This window comes from Carassius carassius, chromosome 16 (assembly GCF_963082965.1).
Source record: "Carassius carassius chromosome 16, fCarCar2.1, whole genome shotgun sequence".
Classification (NCBI taxonomy): Eukaryota; Metazoa; Chordata; class Actinopteri; order Cypriniformes; family Cyprinidae; genus Carassius; species Carassius carassius.
The window spans coordinates 8,819,985-8,840,723 of NC_081770.1; the positions used below are offsets into that span (position 1 = coordinate 8,819,985).

General features: G+C 35.6%; 1 protein-coding gene and 2 long non-coding RNA genes across 3 annotated transcripts; 2 read left to right on the plus strand and 1 right to left on the minus strand.

Moving 5' to 3' along the window:
* Window positions 1–281: 281 nt before the first annotated feature.
* Window positions 282–5,486, plus strand: LOC132160358 (uncharacterized). The gene is made up of 4 exons (XR_009437981.1): window positions 282–861; window positions 1,140–1,224; window positions 2,705–2,788; window positions 5,376–5,486. It is a non-coding gene; the product is annotated as an uncharacterized LOC132160358 (long non-coding RNA).
* Window positions 5,487–5,555: 69 nt separating this feature from the next.
* Window positions 5,556–7,182, minus strand: LOC132159344 (SLAM family member 9-like). The gene is made up of 3 exons (XM_059568856.1): window positions 7,061–7,182; window positions 6,076–6,390; window positions 5,556–5,866 (listed from the first exon to the last, which is right to left on the minus strand). The coding sequence occupies exons 1-3, from the start codon at window positions 7,107–7,109 to the stop codon at window positions 5,556–5,558; spliced, it is 675 nt and encodes a 224-aa protein (XP_059424839.1). The 5' UTR covers window positions 7,110–7,182.
* A 3,473-nt stretch (window positions 7,183–10,655) lies between these two features.
* LOC132159063 (uncharacterized) lies at window positions 10,656–20,169 on the plus strand. The gene is made up of 3 exons (XR_009437755.1): window positions 10,656–11,116; window positions 11,254–11,443; window positions 20,077–20,169. It is a non-coding gene; the product is annotated as an uncharacterized LOC132159063 (long non-coding RNA).
* Window positions 20,170–20,739: the final 570 nt, after the last annotated feature.

Here is a 20,739-nt window from a genome sequence, read left to right on the forward strand (position 1 = left end):
GCATAGTAAACGGAGCACATATTATTATTATTATTATTATTATTATTATAATTATTATTATTATTATAATCTATAGGAGTAAGTGCTGCTGTTCTGGTGCTGCTTGTAACTGCAGATGCTGCTGTTATTTACTATCACAAGAAAGAAGTTACCGATCTGCAGGATTCAAAGTATTGGTGTTTTATTGTTAATTGATTGTTTCAATACCTTAGAGAAACTAATTGATAGTATATTTAAAACAACCTGCTTCGGATTTGTAGACGTTCTTCTCCACACTCCAAACCAGGTGGTGGCGGAAATGTGCCAACCGCCAAAAAACAGAAGAAGAAGAAATGGAAACTCGTCTTTTAGTGGTCAACAGTTTATTAGTTTCGTTTCTGTGGGTGTGTTGTGTTTATCTGCTTTCTCTAACGGTTTTTAGGTTGCAGACACGTTAGGGGAAGACACATACACTTGATGCGGGATGGTATTTATGTAAAACGCAACAACAAGCGTTTTGCAGACACACACAAATAAAAATACAGATGAATCTGAACGGATGCTAGTGTTGTTGCGGGTGTAATAAACAACAGAGAGGGTTATTTACTGTCACTACACACGTGTATTAATGTTTTATTATCATGTAGCATGAAATCCTCGACACGTTTGATGCTCTTTGTTTGACTGAAAAACTGTTTTGTGCGATTTCATAAATCGGCATCTGATAGGTAGCGTTTTTGTCTCATTTCTCTTCTAAATGAACGCTGGTGTAGCCTATTTATCATTTATTAATTTTAAATGTTTCAGTCCTGTGTTTCTTTATGTTGCTGAGGAGAGATGTGCTGCTATTTAAAGTGACCTTACTTCTGGACGATGAATCGGGTGAAGAGTCACTCTCGGCGAATAATGACCAAAAAGAGGGACCATATCTACAGACCAGAATATGACACAGACTTATCATATCAGTCATGTGGTGTTTTTTGACCAGTTAATAGCCACCCACTCAGAGCACACTAGAGTAGGAACTTACATTTACCATTACTCGCACACTAACCACGTATTTGATACTGATTTTTGCTACTATAATTTAAAAGGACAAGCTGTATCTTTGGATAACACTCCTTCAGTCCTTCACTCATGTTGTGTTTCCTGATCCTCAGGTGATGTTACACAGCTGGAACTGGAGCAGATATCTTGAGCTGTCAACATTTCTCTGATCTTTAAAATTATCATTGGAAACTTCAGGTGAGATCTGGTTATTATCTTAATCTGACACTTTAAATTTCAACCATTGTTTTACCTATGGACCGAAGTCCAAGTCCTGTTGTGCTATTGAAAAATAATTAATAATAATAAAAATAAACAAATTATATATATATATATATATATTTAAAAAATTAGCGTATTGTGATAAAGTTCATTATTTTCCATAATGTAATGATAAAAATTAAACTTTCATATATTTTAGATTCATTGCACACCAACTGAAATATTTCAGGTCTTTTATTGTTTTAATACTGATGATTTTGGCATACAGCTCATGGAAACCCAAAATTCCTGTCTCAAAAAATTTGCATATTTCAATAAAAGAAAAGTGTTTTTAATACAAAATGTCAACCTTCAAATAATTATGTTCCATTATGCACTCAATACTTGGTCGGGAATCCTTTTGCAGAAATGACTGCTTCAATGCGGCGTGGCATGGAGGCAATCAGCCTGTGGCACTGCTGAGGTGTTATGGAGGCCCAGGATGCTTCGATAGCGGCCTTAAGCTCATCCAGAGTGTTGGGTCTTGCGTCTCTCAACTTTCTCTTCACAATATCCCACAGATTCTCTATGGGGTTCAGGTCAGGAGAGTTGGCAGGCCAATTGAGCACAGTAATACCATGGTCAGTAAACCATTTACCAGTGGTTTTGGCACTGTGAGCAGGTGCCAGGCCGTGCTGAAAAACAACATCTTCGTCTCCATAAAGCTTTTCAGCAGATGGAAGCATGAAGTGCTCCAAAATCTCCTGATAACTAGCTGCATTGACCCTGCCCTTGATAAAACACAGTGGACCAACACCAGCAGCTGACATGGCACCCCTGACAGTGTCAAGTACCCACAGTCAGGGATGGTCCATAACACCTCAGCAGTGCCACAGGCTGATTGCCTCCATGCCACGCCGCGTTGAAGCAGTCATTTCTGCAAAAGGATTCCCGACCAAGTATTGAGTGCATAACTGAACATAATTATTTGAAGGTTGACTTTTTTGTATTAAAAACACTTTTCTTTTATTGGTCGGATGAAATATGCAAGATTTTTGTATTAAAACAATAAAAGACCTGAAATATTTCAGTTGGTGTGCAATGAATCTAAAATATATGAAAGTTTAATTTTTATCATTACATTATGGAAAATAATGAACTTTATCACAATATGCTAATTTTTTTAGAAGGACCTGTATATATATATATATACACACACACATACAGGTGCTGGTCATATAATTAGAATATCATCAAAAAGTTGATTTATTTCACTAATTCCGTTCAAAAAGGGAAACTTGTATATTATATTCATTCATTAGAAACATTTGTTGAAAGATGAAGCTGTACTAGATCTGACTGCATAAATGATTTCATCATGCTATGTCTGGAAATGACAGTTTTTTTGATTATGTTGTCAAAACACTCAAAACACATGTAATAGTGAGGGGGCGTTGATAATGTTTTTTCTATGTAGTGATGTTAGCCAATCATAACAGCGGCTGATTACTGAGAAGCCTTAAAGGACCCGCCCCTTAAAAACAGGCTGTTCCTGAGAAAGGTTTGGAAGGGAACATTTTAAAATGATAAAAAAACTAAATCTATGTCATGATCCCTTTAATGACTTTCATATTTTTAAGTAAATTGGCTTCCCTGTAGAGCAGAAGTCACGCAGAGTGACACCTCATACACACTCACAGTCACACTATTGACACCTCAGACACACTCGCATGGCACACTCACACAGCACACGCTTACACAGACGTATTGTTGACACCTCAGACACACACTTGCACAGATACACACTCAAACAGACACTATTGACACCTCAGACACACACTAACAAACTGACATCACATGCAAGCATCCAGCAGTAGACACATTCTCATGCACAGATAAAACCACATTTCTGTACAGATATAAATAATCAGTACCACAGCAGAGTTTGCTTTATCACCTCTGGAAGGATAGTTTGCATCTATGTTTTGCAATCATGAAAAGCTGCAGTGAAAATCCTCATCCATGAGACCACAGTGTCTGAAGTCATGGCAGGAGATTCCCAATGAAAATCACAAGACAATAAGAGTCTTGTACTTAGAGCAATATTAAAGTTTGATCTTCATCTGGTTTTGATTGGTGCATATACCACATGACTCTCCTCTTCAGCTTTCTGTAAAAAAATGTATAACATAACAATAATAATAATAATGATGATGATGATGATAACAATAGCAATGATATTAATAAGAAATATTTAAATATTTTTTTTGTAGTAGTAGTAGTACCAAGTCTTAAACACATTGTGGTGTTTTGTGATAGATTATTACACTATGAAATCTCATTATTGCCTGAGTTCTTGCACAATATTTGTAAAATGCAGACAGGTGAAAAGAAGGCATCATTTGAGGCCCTATAGTGTTTTCCTTACAAATCCGAAAAATGGTGCTTTCTCACATTTTTGAATTCTGCTTGTGCTGTTTATTAATTGTTTATGGTTGTTGTTTTTCTATGGAACATGCATTAGACCAATGTGTCTTTTGCAACATCTTGTGCATGCAATACTATGCATACACTACTTGCATTGTTATGGTATTATATTATCATTATATATTCAGTGGCATAGCATGGTCTTAAAATGACTATAATACCACAATTATTTCTGGGACAATATACTGACCAACAGAAAGTAGTTATGGTGACAGTAAGGGATAAAAAATAATAAATAATGCCCTTTAATTATATTAAAAATTATATAAAAAAGTGACATCAAAGTCAAAATGTATTATGTGATTAAAATATTGCATCCTTAAGTCATATAATGATATATATGCAAGTTAAAATTACTTGTCATAATTTCTGAATTTTTTCAATTAGAATTTGAACTTGTTAATCTCATTATTTACAATTTGCATATTGCTTTTCTGATTTCTAATAAATTGACTTTCAATTTAGTATGTTATAATTTCTGTGATTTACCAGAACATGCTTATTTTTACTTATTATTATTTTATTTTTTTTTGTGGAAATTGACTTAAATATCATCCAGACAAAATCAAAAGTGCACACTGATCTACATCAGACTCTCTACTGAAATTATAAGGAAACAGTTTACAGTAAGGTTTCATTCGTTAACATTACTTAACTGCTTTAGTTGACATGAACTGATAATAAACAATACTTCTACAGCATTTTTTATCTTATTTAATATCAAATTAATCATTTCCTAATGCATTATTAAAACAAAAGTTGTTTGTTAACATTAGTTAATGTACTGTGAACTAACAGTGAGCAACTGTACTTTTAATAAATACTGTAACATATTAATTGTCCACTGTTTGTTCATGTTAGTCAATACATTAACTAATGTTAACATATGACCCCTTATTGTAAACTGTTACCAATTATACAGATGCTCAAGAAATTAACAATAAATTGTCTTACTATTTTCTGTGAGTTTCTTTTGTAGAATGTCGTCTCGGCGTAAGTGATATCTACTTCACAAGTCTCAACTGTTTTAACAAACACAGATGCATTAAAACCACAAACTCAGTCTTAATTAGATCTGGTTCTTCACAGCCTCTGTGTTATTATCAGGCCTTTCAAATTTAACACCAAAGTAATACTTAAAGATTTTAAAAAAAAAATGGAATGAACAATTTTAATTAGCCATTAGGCCTATAACTTTTGTCCACACACAAATAGATCCTAAAAGAGTGTTAATCATTACATTTAGAGAGAGACATAAATCACACATTCATTTATACATATATCAAACACAAACATGATGTTTGACAAAGCAAAGGTTTTTTACAATCTTTTTATTTAATCAGCAAATAAGTTCTACAAGCACAACAAAAGTTATCATTCATATTAATATCAGAGCACCTGCCACATCTTTACGCATGTAAGATTCATGAAGATTTTTTTTTTTTTTTGATGAGATGAGTAAAGATCGATGCTCAGTTTCATTATACACAAATAGACATTTATTATAACATTGAAAAGTATGAGAATAATTTCAATTAAATTACAAAATACGGCTATCCGTTGGCTAAAACATTGAGAACATATTATTAAAGATTTATTTATTATTTTACTTGTTTACAAAGAGAAAATATTACTTGCCAGTTTTTCTGTGTTTCTTGCAGATGCAGAAGATCCCGACTGCAGCTACAGTCAACAGAGATCCAACAACAGCTGCAGAGATCAAAACTATCAGAGAAACTGAAGGAACTGAAGTAGAATAAAAGAGAGACCGTGATTAACGTAAGTGACTGAATCAGTCTGATCTACAGAAGACAGAGATCAGCTCAGTAAATAAACACACATTATATCAGCTCTGCTGTACCTGGACATGTGTGACAGAGTTTGCTGATGTCCAGATGTGTGGTCTGGTTTCTGATGGGATTGTTGATCACACAGCTGTAGCTGTTTTTCTCCTGATATTCCACCTCCAGAGGTAGAGAGAGACTGATGCTGAGATCAGACACACTGATGCTGGACAATAAACTGTTTCCTTTGTACCAGGAGAGAGTCACATGACCCACATTCACCACTGAACACAACAATGAACAATTCTGCTGTGATGAAGATGAACATTGTGAAGAGTTACTGCTGATGACAGGAACAGGAAGACGAGCTGAAAACATGAGAGAATGAGAGGAATATGAACACATTTCTCATTTTCCAACATTGTGAAATGTAGTAAATCTGTTAATTTTGTGTTGAGTGAGTGTTTAGTGTGTTAACGGTAACTGAATGTGTCTGTCATCTCAAAATATAAAATAAATAAATATTTGACTATGTAACTAGAATATGTGAACATTTCGACAGTTGAGCTCTACTCACCATAGACAGAAACATTGAATGTTTTTAATATCGCTTTTGCTCCACTTATATCTAGTGTATAGAGTCCAGCGTGTTGAGTTGTGATGTTTGTGATGGTCAGAGATCCAGTTTGATCGTCCAGCTTCAGTCTGTCTCTGAATCTCTCATCAGGAAAGTCAGATGAGTTGTTTTGCTTATTTTTGGTCATTGTAGCAATTTTAGACTTTCCCGCTCCATATTTCCACACTATGTCATCGCCTTCATGTATTTCAGTAAGATCAGTGTTCAGAGTGACTGAATCTCCCTCCGTCACTGACACTGATTCACCAAACACACCTGATGAACAGATTTGACATGGATTAAATCCTCTGATGGTTTACAAATCCTGAAATCAGCTTCATTTACACAAAGTTGAGTGAAGTTGAGAGCAGCAGCAGAAACCCGCTACTGTTATCAGTACAGAGAGAGTCAAGCAGACAGAGAAAACACTGAAGCAGTACTTGCACATTTCTGGAAATATTTTTCAAATATCAATTAATAGAGTATATGGCAGCATAATTTATGAAACAGAAGAAGAAAAAAAAACATATAATGATCTACAACAACCCGACCCCGCTTCATAGTAGCCTAATGCTACAGTTCTACCGTATATATATATATATATATATATATATATATATATATATATATATATATATATATATATATATAATATTACAAATGTATTTTCAGCTCAACAGAAAGTTCACACTTTTTTGAACATTTCAATTCGCTGTAGGGATTTCAATTATTCTTCATGACTTTTCCAGACCTGGAAACTTTAATGCATAGTTCCTGACTCCAAAAGAGACCTGAATTTAAAGTTACAAGATCTTGTATATCATATTCAATATTCATTTTTTTTTATCAGTACATAGCAGCAGATGAAAATATTAAAATTCTAACTTACACCTAAATGATCACCAAAAAAAAAAAAATATATATATATATATATATTGTAACTTACCAGTCAGACTCCAGCAGAACAAACAGAACAAGACAAACTTGTGAATCATTTTCTTCAGTGGTTCAGTGTGTGATCTAACAGCAGAACTGTTAAAGTGTTGTGTGAATCCTCCCCTGACTGTGTTCGACCCCTTCTAGTTCACATCCTGCATTTGCATGTGATATAATGTTATAGTTCATCTAACCCTTATTAAGATTTTTACTGGTTTTAATGGATAAAAAATCATAAATTTTTATAAAAAGGTTAAGGGTTCATATCACTGTCTCAGTGACAGCTTTTCTTTTGAGAGTATAGTTACTCGACTGTGTGAAAGGTCTAAAAGTATATTGTGTGAATTGTGGCACACAGTGATTTGAAAATTATGTTTATTTATTCAAAAGTGAATGGAAAATCCCAGAAAATAAATGTAAAACCATGTTATGATCTCACAGTACTGGCTTTACTGATGTTTATATTTTGAGTCAAACTCAAACCAGCTGTGATTACTTTTCTAAATTCAATCCATTGGGTGGATAAAACATGTCAGTGAACATTTCATTTGGTGACGAGTTTCTTCCTGTGCTGCTAATATTTACAGCATTAATCAAAAAAAATAAAGAAATAAACTTTATGGTCCAATTCTTACTAACCCTCATACCGTCGCCAGCAACGCATGAACTGGGCCCAAGATCATCGTAATTGTAAGACAATGACCTGGTCTGATGAATCAGGATTTCTACGCCAATTACTGACAGAGGCTATGACACCTGAATACACTGTTGGGTGGACACAGCCCCGCAGTGGTAGCGGTGTTATGCTGTGGGCAATGTTTTCTCAGGACATTTTAGGCCCCAATATCCTAATATCTTACAGCTGTATGATAATCGTTGTGGACCAAGTGCATCCATTCATGACAACTGTGTTCCCTGATGGCCATTACACAAAGTGAGTATCAGAAAACACATCCAGACACTTCGACTGTCAAAGACCAAATGACAGGAACATTCTCCTGGAGACACTGAGAAAGCACGGAAGGAAAGTCTGTGGAGGATGTACTCAAAAAATACTCATACTTCAGGACACCTGCTGGAGTGAGTATATTAAAAAAAACTCATCAACTGTAAAATATCTTGTTTCAAATCTTTTCAGGTAATATTTTATTCTTCTGTACCTGTAGTGGCCGTTTGTCAACAAACAAAATAAATTAAACTTAAATCAAACCTTCAAATGACAACTTCTAGCACCCTGGGCAGGTGATGTATGCAGGCAAGAAACAAATCTAATTCAAGCTGGATTCAGGGTTGTGGCTGGTTTATTTGTTCCAACTGAGCAAACAATAGAGCATCTCTCGTGCTGGTAAAAACCATATGCCCATCACCCAGGTGCCACAGGACACCTCCTACTTCCTACCTATATTTACCTTTACCTGTGCCCACTACTGCCCTCAGGTGTCTAACTCAAACATTGTAGTTATTAAACTAACCAAAAATAAAAACTAAACATATAAATAAAACCAATTAACTAAACAAACAAACAAGAGAATATTACCATAATATATATTACTAATATGAGCAAAATAATAATAGTAAACAAATTAATTAACAGAATTACCACTACTGAAAGCAAACTAATGTAGCTCCAACAGTACCTTTTAGCCAGTTAAAAATGTAAAGCAATAGGTTTAGAAAACAATGTAAGATTTATCAGTGTATACAAGAAGATGAAATGCATCGTATTGTGAACCTTATACATTAGCTTTTGATTGTTTCTGCAGTTCTGCAGTGCATGTAGCTACACTGTCTGAGCCAAAGAGGATGCAACAGAATCTGATGAATCTGAAAAGTGTTTTCTCTTTTTTCTCGTTATTATTATTATTGTTGTTGTTGTTATTCTTTTTATTTATTTATTTTATGAAAGGGGGACCCGGCTACACCTTTCCTACCATACACCTGATGCTCCAGGCTGCAGTTACCCCTACTTGGGTGTGTGTGGCTGCGTTGCTCTACAGCGCCCCTGTAGCCGGGTCGCGGAACTGCACCTCTACACACACACATGACGTGAAATATAAAGGTAGGTACACATTTGTTTCAACTGCTCTTGCCCAAGTCGCTTAATTAAACGACAAAAACAACTTTAAACAGTGTCTGTCAACGGGAAAAGTACATTCTTACAGGTAATTAACCTAATTATTGAATTATGTAATATAATATTAACAAATACACATCACAAATTCGAATTATTTTAAGTATGTTTATGTGATGGAGTTTTCTAATGCGATTAATTAACGTTAAAGATTTGATCAGAATCATAATCTTTGAATGTGGCGAATGAACTATTGATAAACTTAAATTTCACGTCGTTATATAATTGAAAGTGTTTACTTGTGCGTGTAACTGGTATTGTAAAGGGTTATAAAGTGCGGCGTGGCGGGAGATTGTGAGACCGCGTGACCTCTCTGAGTCAGTGGAACCGGAGGATGAGACCGAGAAGAATAAAACCGTTAAAAGAAGCGGAAGATCATGTTCTCCGTTGCATCGACAAGACCGACGTACTGGAGGCCTAACACATAAACGATTATAAAGGTAGGTTTGTAAAGAACTTAGATGTTGTCGTGACTGATTGTGATTAGCACCATGGCGCTCCCCACATGAGGCGGGAAATATAAATATAGTTCAGGTGAGACACTGCAGGCAAAACACTGTTTTTTCAAGCACCTGTCAATTTTGAGATTTTGGGCTTTTTTGTTTTTCATAAAGTGCTTTTTCAAACTAGTGGAAGGAAAACATCCAAAAAACACTGTTAAGTGTTTCTTTTATAGTACTTTATCTGTTTGTGTCAATAGATTTCAATTACAATACATATTTTTAAAGGCCGTTTTCTCAAAATGAGTTTTTTCTTCAACACTGAGCCTTAAATCTCCACCTCAGTAGCACTTACACACACCAAACTTGACATTTTTATTCCTGTCTATATTCTGAAGATTTTTACAGAGGGATTTGTTCATATACATTTTCCTTGATTATATACAACATTTTATTCTCCCCAAAATTGTGAAAATATATTGTTTTCTGGCTGTTCAAAGTATTTTCTGAATTATGGAGTGACAAAAAAAGATAACCAGAATTCCCTCTGTAAAAACATTTGACTCTAATATGTCAAAAAAATTAAACAAAAAATTTGGAACTGACTTCATCTAGTGTTCAGATTTTTGTACTAGACTTTTATGCAAATTAGCACATATTTCATTAAATAATGCCTCATTTGTATATTTAAACATTACATTTTTGAAAACTTGTAATACAAAAAATGTTTGCAATAATCAATGTAATCAATCAACTGGGTAAGTAAGGTGATAACTATTAGTTATTTTTTTTGCCCTATTCACCTGCAGTGTCTCGCCTTCATTGCCATGAATAGGAAGTCTTCCACGAATGAATTATGAAACCGCTAACACCAGGGAATAAAATAGGAAATCGTGGCCACGAATAAACAAGGCAGCGAATAATAGAGCCTATAAGGTAGAACTGAATAATAATGCCTAGGTAACGTATTGCTAGCAGGACTGGGTTTCTTAATTAGCAACGTTATATGAGTGGTAAATTTACAGTAATCACATACGTTTTAACTATGATTTAAGTGGTTTAAAAACACTAAATAAGTAACCATGATTATTTTATGGGATCTGGGTCCATTGGGATATAAAGGATATTGTGTTTGTTTGTTTTAGCAGTTTTAAATTGCTCTTTGTGATAGTATCTAAATTAATGAAAGAAATAAGCATGAACTATGAAAGAATGTTGAATACATTGGTTAAACTATTACAAAGCATAAAAGTTGTTTACAGTTGGCTAACCATCAATTTATTAGTTACAGGTCTACAAGGAATTGTATAAACAATTGTATTTACCCCCTTTTTTCAGGTCGTGGAGGGTTTGCCTTAATTCCTTTTATTAAAGGAGATTTTGTTGTCAAATATAGGGGTGAAATGATCACCTTAATTGAAGCCGAACAAAGAAGAGAGGCCAATCAAGACACTTTTTTTATGTTTGACTTCATCTGGCAGAGCAAGAAGTGGAGGTAGTTGTTTTTTGTTTAATGAATATATTTGAAAATTTACAGAAAAAAAAAAAGTAATTTTCATTTTAAATTTCATTAAATTTCAATTTTCTTGTTGTAGTTTGTTAGGCTAAATGATCAATTTTTGTTTCCTGAAGCATTGATGCAACTCATGAGGATGGCACCCTTGGCCGCCTTATAAATGATGATCACATAAACCCAAATTGTACAATGAAAAGGATTATCGTTGAGGGAAAACCCTGTTTGTGCCTATTCGCTGCAAGAGATATCATTCCTGGAGAGGAACTCACATATGACTATGGAGGAAGTCACTGGCCTTGGAGAAAGGTTTGGCAAAATTTATTTGACTACTTTTATAATTTGTACAGTAGAGGAAATGGAAAGTTTGTAATTAAAGATCCAGTATGTGCATTTTTTTTTAGATTAAAATATATTAATAAATTACTAGAACAATGCTATATATTTTTGTTGACGTCCATACATTATCCCTAATGTTTCCAAGAATGTTTGAAACCAAAAGAGATCAGTTATTTTAACCAGTGTAGTGGTTTCATTGCATCACCTGTCAACAATGTCATACCCGCATGGAAACGTCAAATAAATAACTTTTTTTTTTTTTCTTTGTGTGATAATACAAATTTATCTAAGGGAATAAAAGCCTTTACAAACGTTTAAAATACATATATTATAGCAATGAGGCAATAAAAATTTTGGTTCAATCAAGGATCAAAGCAAGTTATATAGTTTTATTGAACAAAAATGTTAGAATACATAATGTAATATTTAAAAAATATATAATCAAAATTTTGTAAAGGGATACTCCACCCCAAAATGAAAATTTTGTCATTTCCATTGGTACAGTGTCGTTCCAAACCTTTAAAAGCTTTGTTCATCTTCAGAACACAATTTAAGATATATTTTATAATAAATCCGGGAGTCTTGTGACTGTCCCATTGACTGCCTGGTAAATAACAGCATCAGGGTCCAGAAAAGTTTGAAAGACATCCTCAGAGTACTCCATCTGCCATCAGTGGTTCAACCTGAATGCTAGGAAGTGACAAGGATTTCCTCTAAAATGTTTTAAATTGTGTTCCAAAGACGAAAAAAGCTTTTATAAGTCTGGAACGGCATGGAGGTAATTGATTAATTACTAAATTTTCATTTTGGGGTGGAGCATCCCTTTAAAGGCCGTGTTGCAGGGTTAATTTTTTAATGAATTTGTGCAACTTGCTTGTTGGTAATAAACATTTAAACTGTTATCCATTGTATTTTATGTTGTTGGGTATCACAAGACGGAATATAATACGAAAAAGTAGGTACTATCTTACAGCGGTCTCCTTTCCCCCACAATGCATTGCATCACGTCACGTTGGGGAGAGAATTTACCAAAGCCCGCCTTGAAAGCATTGAGAGTGACTAGAGAGACGAGTAGTAGACGTGAGTATTCAGATAGTGCAGATTATAGATAAATACATAGATATATAGATAGATAGATAGACTACATATATAGATAGACAGACAGACAGACAGACAGACAGACAGACAGATAGATAGATATCGACCAACAGCGACCCAAACGCACTCACTTCCCTACAGCACAAGCTTTTCAGCGCAGTTTCCATGGGACAGCACCTGCCAAACACAGCGACACACACGCGGCTACGTTTGCAACAACATTTTCACCGGAGGAAGAGATAAACGCTTAAAAATGCCCATATAGCTAGCATGATGCCTTCTATTTCTAGATGACAAAGACAACGTTTACCAGTTCTACGACACTATTACAAAGGTTACCGGTACTTATCTGAACTAACGTCATGATCACTGCCACTAGATATAAAGAAAACGTTGATTTTTCACTCGGTGCTACTCAATGACAGTAAAAAAATATAAAAATAATATGTGTGTGTGTGTGTGTGTCGTTATTGTGCACTGCTGCTCGTAGACTAGCTCCAGTGCTCATTGCTGCGATGCTAAATGATAGCAACTCACCAGGACACTTCACCAACTCTCCACTCATTCTCCTCGGACCATGCATTTAATTAGCTTGGAAGGACATTTGCCATTTCCTCATTTGCCCTCTCACGTCTGGCAGGTTCGAAATTACACAGCTGCAGGTCATCATACATGTTGGCTCTTTCCTCCTCTTCCTCATCCCAGTCAGTCGCTATAACGTTAGTTCTGATGCTGCGTTCCAGGCATGTTTTTGAGCTCGTAATCACTATTTCATACCACGACTAACGACTTTGTACTGTTCCAGGCAAGTTACGCCAAACTTTCTGAGCGCAAGGAATTGTAACTAGATTATTTATTTTGTTGCAATGTTACATTGACCTAAAATCGTTTTTTCAACGTGTGACACTTGCATAAACTGCATCAGTAGGCAGTATTATCCGTAGGGGCTGTCATTGTTGTTTTGCGTGCTGTGTGACCTCGGAACTCTGAGTACATCGATCTAGTACGAGACACGAGTTTTAATTTATGAAATTTAAACACATTTTATTTTTTGGTAAATAAAGGGGATTTGCTATTAAAATTAAAACATGGAAGAAATATTGTGTGATTACTTTTTAATTAACAGTAGTAGCAGTATCACATACATTTTACAAAATAATAGTAATATTTCAAGCACAATGCCTTTAGGTAAAAATGAATTTGTAATGAATGCATATTTGTAATTTATTGGAACTTAAGACTGGTGGTGATGCTTAAGATATTTTTGTTCATTGAGGGTTTCTGTAAAAAAAAAAGTAATAGATCATAATAATTATTATTAAAAGACAATAATACTACTAATTCTACTACCATACAATATACAATGCACTATGAATTGATGAGCTGCTGGGTTCATGAATATTAATCACGTTGTCTTCGTTCGGTCGAACTGATTTGCTGAAATCAAAACAGGGACGGTAATAGATGAGCGCCAGCCAATGAAATTGACATTTGCGCATTAGCTCCGCCCACAACCGGAGAAACCAGCATATCTTCTGCTTGTTTAAAAATATGAATAATTCTAAATGAACTCCATTATTTTGACCGGAGAAGACAACAAAGAATATAGTTTACATGTAGCATGTCGATTCAGCGTGGTAAGACTCTCGCTCTCTCTCTTTGCATGTGTGAGAAACAGAGCTATCAGTAAAGCGACGGCGAGTCGTGCCTCTTCACACAAAGTTTACAGTTCAGCAAATACCATAGACAGTAAAAGAGGCAAATACAGGTGTACTGTGCGTCCATTGAGATGAATTGAAAAGTACAGATCGCTCGATGGAGAGAGAACTCTGAAGCGCTCAGTGTTCAGCGAGTGAAAATATATCTGCGCCAATCTTATAATAGCCTCGAACACACACACACACACACACACTGGCGAGTACAATCTAAGAATTTATTAGCCAATGGCTAACAATAGACATAATTTACTCGCCCGGAGTAAAATTTATTCACATATGCGAGTGATTTACTCGCAATGTAGAGGCTGTTTTGACGGTTTTCCGTGAATAACTTTAAATTGACACTGGTTTTACTCAAATGAAACGGTAAAATGCTTGTGAAGTGACTCAGAACAGTTCTGGTGATGTTGCATGTCCTCATTATTGCAAGCGTCATGCGCTTCAGTCTATGTAGTAAACAAACCATTCATTCATTTACACAGAGACATGCAGAACATGCAGGATGCAGATTTCAACCAACTTTTGCGGCTTAACATTTACAGATACTGGTCCATATGGAGAGTTGATTTGATTAATTTATGCTAACTTTGACAAATTTCGTGACTGTCCATATTAAAATGTAAGTTTTCATTTTCATGACTGGATTTTGAGATTCATTGTACACATAATCCCGTTAACGCTCATCTGTTTTCAATGCAGCTGTAATAAAAGTATACAGAATATGTAACTTAAATAATCAAATAAATGAATATATAGGCTACAACCAACTGTATTTGGTGTTTTGTGCCCAATATTTTTTATTTTTTTATTTTTTAAGGTCATTACATTTTGGGCACAAAAAAACAAATACAGTTGGTAATTAAATAATAAAATAAATAATAGTATCAGAATACGTTTTAACTGATAAGAGGAACACATATTTAACTCATTAGACTGCTTTTGATTTACAGTTAGTGCTGTCATAAAATTACGATTATGTGTGCACATTAAATTATCCTGACTCATTGAGCCTGGCTCAAATTAGTGAGACTGCGTGAGCTTAAATTGTCGTTTATGAAACCGCTTTAGTCCCGATTGATGTGTTAGGTTATTTTAAGTCAGGTTTTGGACTTTAATCACCACTTTTCTTAGCATCTTTTATAAAACAGCCCCCCCGCTTTGTCTTTTCTGTTGGTGTGTTGTCAGTTTTCTCTTTGCTTACGCGATTGTATTTTTTTACTGCTTGAGAATGTGTATAGTGTGAAGGGCATTGTTTGTCATCCATAGCAACGGTAACTAAGGGTGGGCGGGTATTGCGAGTGGTCAATTAGCCTTTCGCCGGCCCCTTCCCCAAAACGGCCATTGTCCAATCACACATCATAGCAACCGTTACTATGTGAGGCAGTTCCGACAAACTTTGACTCCAATCAAGATGGTGAAGCGGTGCGCCCACGGCGTTTGTAAATCGGACACTAGAATAGAGCTGTAATCGGGCCTTAAAAGTTAGGCCCGACAGGACCCGAGCCCGACAGATTTAGTCCCGAACCCGACAAGTACATTTTGATTGACAGCTTTTTAAAAGCCCGAACCCGTTTACAGCCCGACATTATTCAAATGTACGCACGCACACAACTCTTTTGCCTTTTGTCAAGAATGAGTCATTTATACATGTTTTAACATAATTTATACATGACTAACGTAATAGGCCACTTGGAAGTTTGAACAAAGAAATAAAATAAGTCCTCTGTGACATCGTAACATCAGAACTCTAAATAGCCCTAGGTATAGACTCATTTAGCGTATAAATAGGCCAACGCACCAATAAAAACGAGTCTTTCTTAAAAATTTTAATTAAGATAAATTCTAAATTAAGATGGGTATTTGGCAATAACAAAATTAATTAAGATAAAGACTGTGCTTTATTTGCTTTGCCATAGCAGCTGAAAATTAATAAAAGAATAATGCCAACATTAGCCTATATAGCCTATGTCTACTAGAGCCCGACCGATATATCGGCCCGGCCGATATTATCAACCGATATGAGCTTATTGCATTTAAATCGACATCGGCGTTTATAACGGCCGATGAAACATGAGAAACAGAGTCTCATGCTTCACTCATGTTATAAGTGTTGCATAGTTTGCCCACCAGAGGGAGGTCTGCAACTCCCCAGTTGACAGCAGCGCCAGAAATCCACTACAGAAGAAAGCGATCAGCCAAGCCACGGAGATGTACTGTTTTAACGGTGAGTCTGTCGTTCGTCATGTGAAATGATTTAGTTCATACACTTTATATAAAAACGGTGTGGTAGTTCTAGCTAACTGTCCTATCATTATCACTTCTAAATATTCTGTAACATCACTTTCAGCCGCTAATGCATTGCTATATTAGATTAGCCACAAAGCTAATACCATGTTTATCAGTGGAAGAGCGCGAACTTTAATAAGAGGTCAAACTATAACGTTAGCGTTTAACTTATTCTAAATATATCTGCAGTGTTTCCCACATAATGACCGCGTAACTGTGGCAGGGGGGCGCGTGTAGTCAATGACTAGAAGTTATGTACAGCGTGCCTCGAAAAAACAACAACTGTTATGTTATTCTAACGCTAATATAGCTTCCTTTTTAGCAGGCCCCTTAAATGCTTGCTATTAACTTGTTTGAAGGTGGTTCTTCTCAAAATTGACAGCGGTGTGTTCATGACACTAACGTTAAACATTCAACTTCGAATTGATTCCGCAATCTTCCGGTAATAGTAGGCAAGACGATGTTCTGTGAGAGCAAATATAGTGTAGTTACAGTAACTACAGTAGCTGCGTCAGAAATGATTAAACCAGAGGGGACATGTAAATAAATGTGAGCTGAACAAGCGTTTCTTTTTTTTTTTTTACATATTGTTTCAAAGCAGCTTTACAGACATAACAGGAAAATGTTGAAATAATATTGTTAAATATAAGTAGGTAATAACTATTACTTGACAAATAAAAAAATATATATATTTCTCATTTTTGCCTATGTAGGAGATCCCAGTTTATTATTATTATAATTCTAATGATGACATGAGTAATGATACATATTGATATTATTAATACACATGCTTATTCTTTCTCTGTCTCTCTTTCTGCCTACAGATGGCTGAAAAAGGTGAATGCTGTAGCAGCAAAGTGTGGGACTACTTCTGCAAATACTTTAACTTTAGTATTATAATTTATTTACAGTACACACAGACTGTTAAAACCAGCTTCAACTGGAACAAAGTAAAAGTGTTATATGTTTAAAACCAGACTGTTTTTTGATCATTAAAAAATATATACTTTTGATGTGCAATTGTTTAGTCATTGAGACTGTAATCTAAGGCTTTTTTTTTTAACATAGTCCATTCTGGAAAATGGTTTATACAGCCCACATACATAGAACAGGCAGATATTTTGCTATTGAATGTGGTGTAAGTGCAGTTTATAGGAAATGGGTCTAATATCCAGTTTATTTTCAAAATCAAAATATCGGCTTATAAATCGGCTCTTTTCGAGTTAATATCAGCATCGGCCCCCAAAAATCCATATCGGTCGGGCTCTAATGTCTACATTATGCATTTAAGACTCAATTAGTATTTAGTTATCATTATTAAAACCTTTACTCACCAAGATAATAATAAAAATAGCTACTCGCAATAGACAATAATAGACCATAACATATGAAAGAGAACTTTACCGGCAGTGCAAGAGCATGACTGGTACACAAGGCTGTGCTGGTTGCATTTGAGGTACAGGTCATGGGGTTTCTCAGATTTCGCTTTTTTCCCTCCACGGCATACTGTAACCCCTTTTGCCTCGATCTGGAGGATATCGCGGAGGTATTACTACAAAAAAGGTCACTGACACGCACGGGTATACCTCTTCCCGTCATGGCAATCTGTCGCGCTGGTCGTGTTTGACCATTTGTTTGTCGGAAGTAGCAACAGTAACTAAGGGGGGCGGGGCTCGGCTAAAGGCTAATTGAACTGTGGCCTAATTCTGGTTTTAGTCTAAACTCTGTCTGTGAAACTGGCCTAAGTTTTATCCAATCCCTATTTAATATTGACTAACAACAATTAATTCAAATGTTCACTTGATCATTAACATTTGGCCATTTCTTTACAATAGAATTGCTACAGCTACTGTCACTTCTTGAACAAGAACATGTGGACATCCAAACATGCAAACTCTGCGAGGGTTTTAATTTTGTTTTTTTCAACGTGATGAATTTTCTATGAACAGAATATTTAGGAAGATAATGTATTGTCCTGTGTTAGTGTAGGTGTAATTTATCTTTTATTTAATGGAATAGCAGCCTTAGTGAATTCACAATAGCACTTTGCTAAAGTAAGAGTTTTAAATGGTTTAAATGCATAGTGCAGCCTTAGGAAGTGGTTTAATGCGTTTCATGGATTCTCATCCATGGAATGCACCACTTCGGATATTTTGCCAGTTAATCAACAGTTAAAATAGTGTACAAATAGTGTATAATGAGTACTCCTTATGGAATCATGACATCCCTTCTGTCTGTCAGTCTTTCTTTTCTTTTGTCTGTCGGTCGGTCTGTCTATTAATTTATTATGTGGTTTTGACTTGGGAATAGGGCTGGGATAAATGATTATTTTTTAAACGATTAATCTAGCGATTATTTTTTCGATGCATCGATTAATCTAACGATTAATTGACTACTAACAATTTATACATGTTGATTTACATATCTGAATGAAAAAACATGAATTCCTTAACATTGCAATATATGTTTATTGCTCTTAAAATTACAAAATAAAAGACTGACTAAGAATGCATTTCTTTGCACTTGTATAGAGATAGCATTCAATAAAACCTTGAAGCCTTGAAAACACATAGCTTACTGAAACAAGCTTACTGAACACATAGGGCCTAGCTTACTGAAAAACAGTTCTTCTTTCAGATGAAAATAACAAATTGATGTCTAGCATTCAATAAAAATGGTCACCCAAAATACTTGTTTAGAGCAATTGAAAGAATACAGTAACCAATGTAAACTTGAGGGCTTTAAGCTGATACAGAGAGTGCTTTTCCCAAAAAAAAAAAATTAACAGTGGGAGCCAGCAGCCTGTCATGGAGAAAAAAAGATCTCCGAATGCTCCACGTGAAACTTTGGCGTTCCGCCCTTTTTCTATCGTGTCGAATGATTTTGGTTAATATGCACGAAAGAGAGATAAAGAGAGAGAGAGAGAGAGAGCAAGACAGCGCTCGTGTAGTTTGAAGACTGTGAGTGCGCGAGCGCGCGTTAAACTTGGGTGTTTCGACCTTTTTCTATCGTGTTTAATGATTTTGATTAATATGCACGAGGGAGGGAGAGAGCAAGAAGCGCTTGTGTTGTTTGAAGACTGTGAGTGCGCGCGCACAGCCGGGGCTCTCATCTTACACGTCCTGTCAGGCGCAGCACAGTCATTCTATTCTACATCACTCACCGATCAAATAAGGCTTTGACAGCCGCCAAAAAAAAAGATCAATGCAGAAAAACCCCTGGATTGGTTATATAACGTTGGACAGAATGTTGATCCGGCCATCGCGTATATTCAGCGCACTTAAGGTAAACGTTTTGCAAACGGTTTTTAGAGAAATAAAAACAGGTCGACGAATCGATGCGCATATTTTGCGTCGACGTATTTTTTGCGTCGACGTCAAAGATGACCTCGACGCGTTGTCCCAGCCCTACTTGGGAAAGTATTACACACTGTTTCCAGTGTAATGTACGTAGTGGGTAATGTACGTACTTGTAACTATTTTTTAAACAACTTTATTATAGCCTCCATGCAATGATGATGACAACATGACAGCCATAGAGAACTGCTCTGAGGATTCTGTAACTACTGCAGCCACTTCACGATTCACAGCTGAGGTATGTGTATTTATTATCTCTGTCTGTGTCTTTGTCTCTTTATTTGTATGTGTCTGTATGTCTGTGTCAGTCACTTTATCTGTCTGTGTCTGTCTGTTTTTCTGTCTGTGTCAGTATCTTTTATCTGTCTATGCCTGTCTCTGTCACTGTCTGTCTATTAATTTATTATATGTGGTTTTGACTTGGGAAAGTCTTACAAACCATTTCCAGTGTTATTATCGCTGTCTGTGTCTTTGTCTCTTTATATGTCTGTGTCTGTCTGTCTGTGTCGGTCTCATTATCTGTCTGTGCCTGTCTATGTCTGTGTCAGTCTCTTTATCTGTCTGTGCCTGTCTCTGTCTGTCCGTCTGTCTGTCTATTAGTTTATTATATGTGGTTTTGACTTGGGAAAGTATAACACACAGTTTCCAGTGTAATGTACGTAGTGGGGACCTGTAGTTTTAGGAAAGCCATTCAAACCCTTTGGTACCAAATACACACATTTCACAGGTTTAGCATAGTGGGGAGCTTGTCTAATAAGTGATGCCTTATAACTATTTTTTAAACAACTTTATTATAGCCTCCATGCCA

What these genes read in the sequence shown, in the direction of transcription:
- LOC132159344 (XM_059568856.1), bottom strand. Translation starts at nt 7,109, where the DNA reads ATGATTCACAAGTTTGTCTTGTTCTGTTTGTTCTGCTGGAGTCTGACT. An exon ending in GTTCTGCTGGAGTCTGACTG is followed by an intron (nt 6,391 to 7,060) that starts GTAAGTTACAAT and finishes TCTGTTCATCAG; the next exon opens with GTGTGTTTGGTGAATCAGTG. An exon ending in ATTCAATGTTTCTGTCTATG is followed by an intron (nt 5,867 to 6,075) that starts GTGAGTAGAGCT and finishes TCATGTTTTCAG; the next exon opens with CTCGTCTTCCTGTTCCTGTC.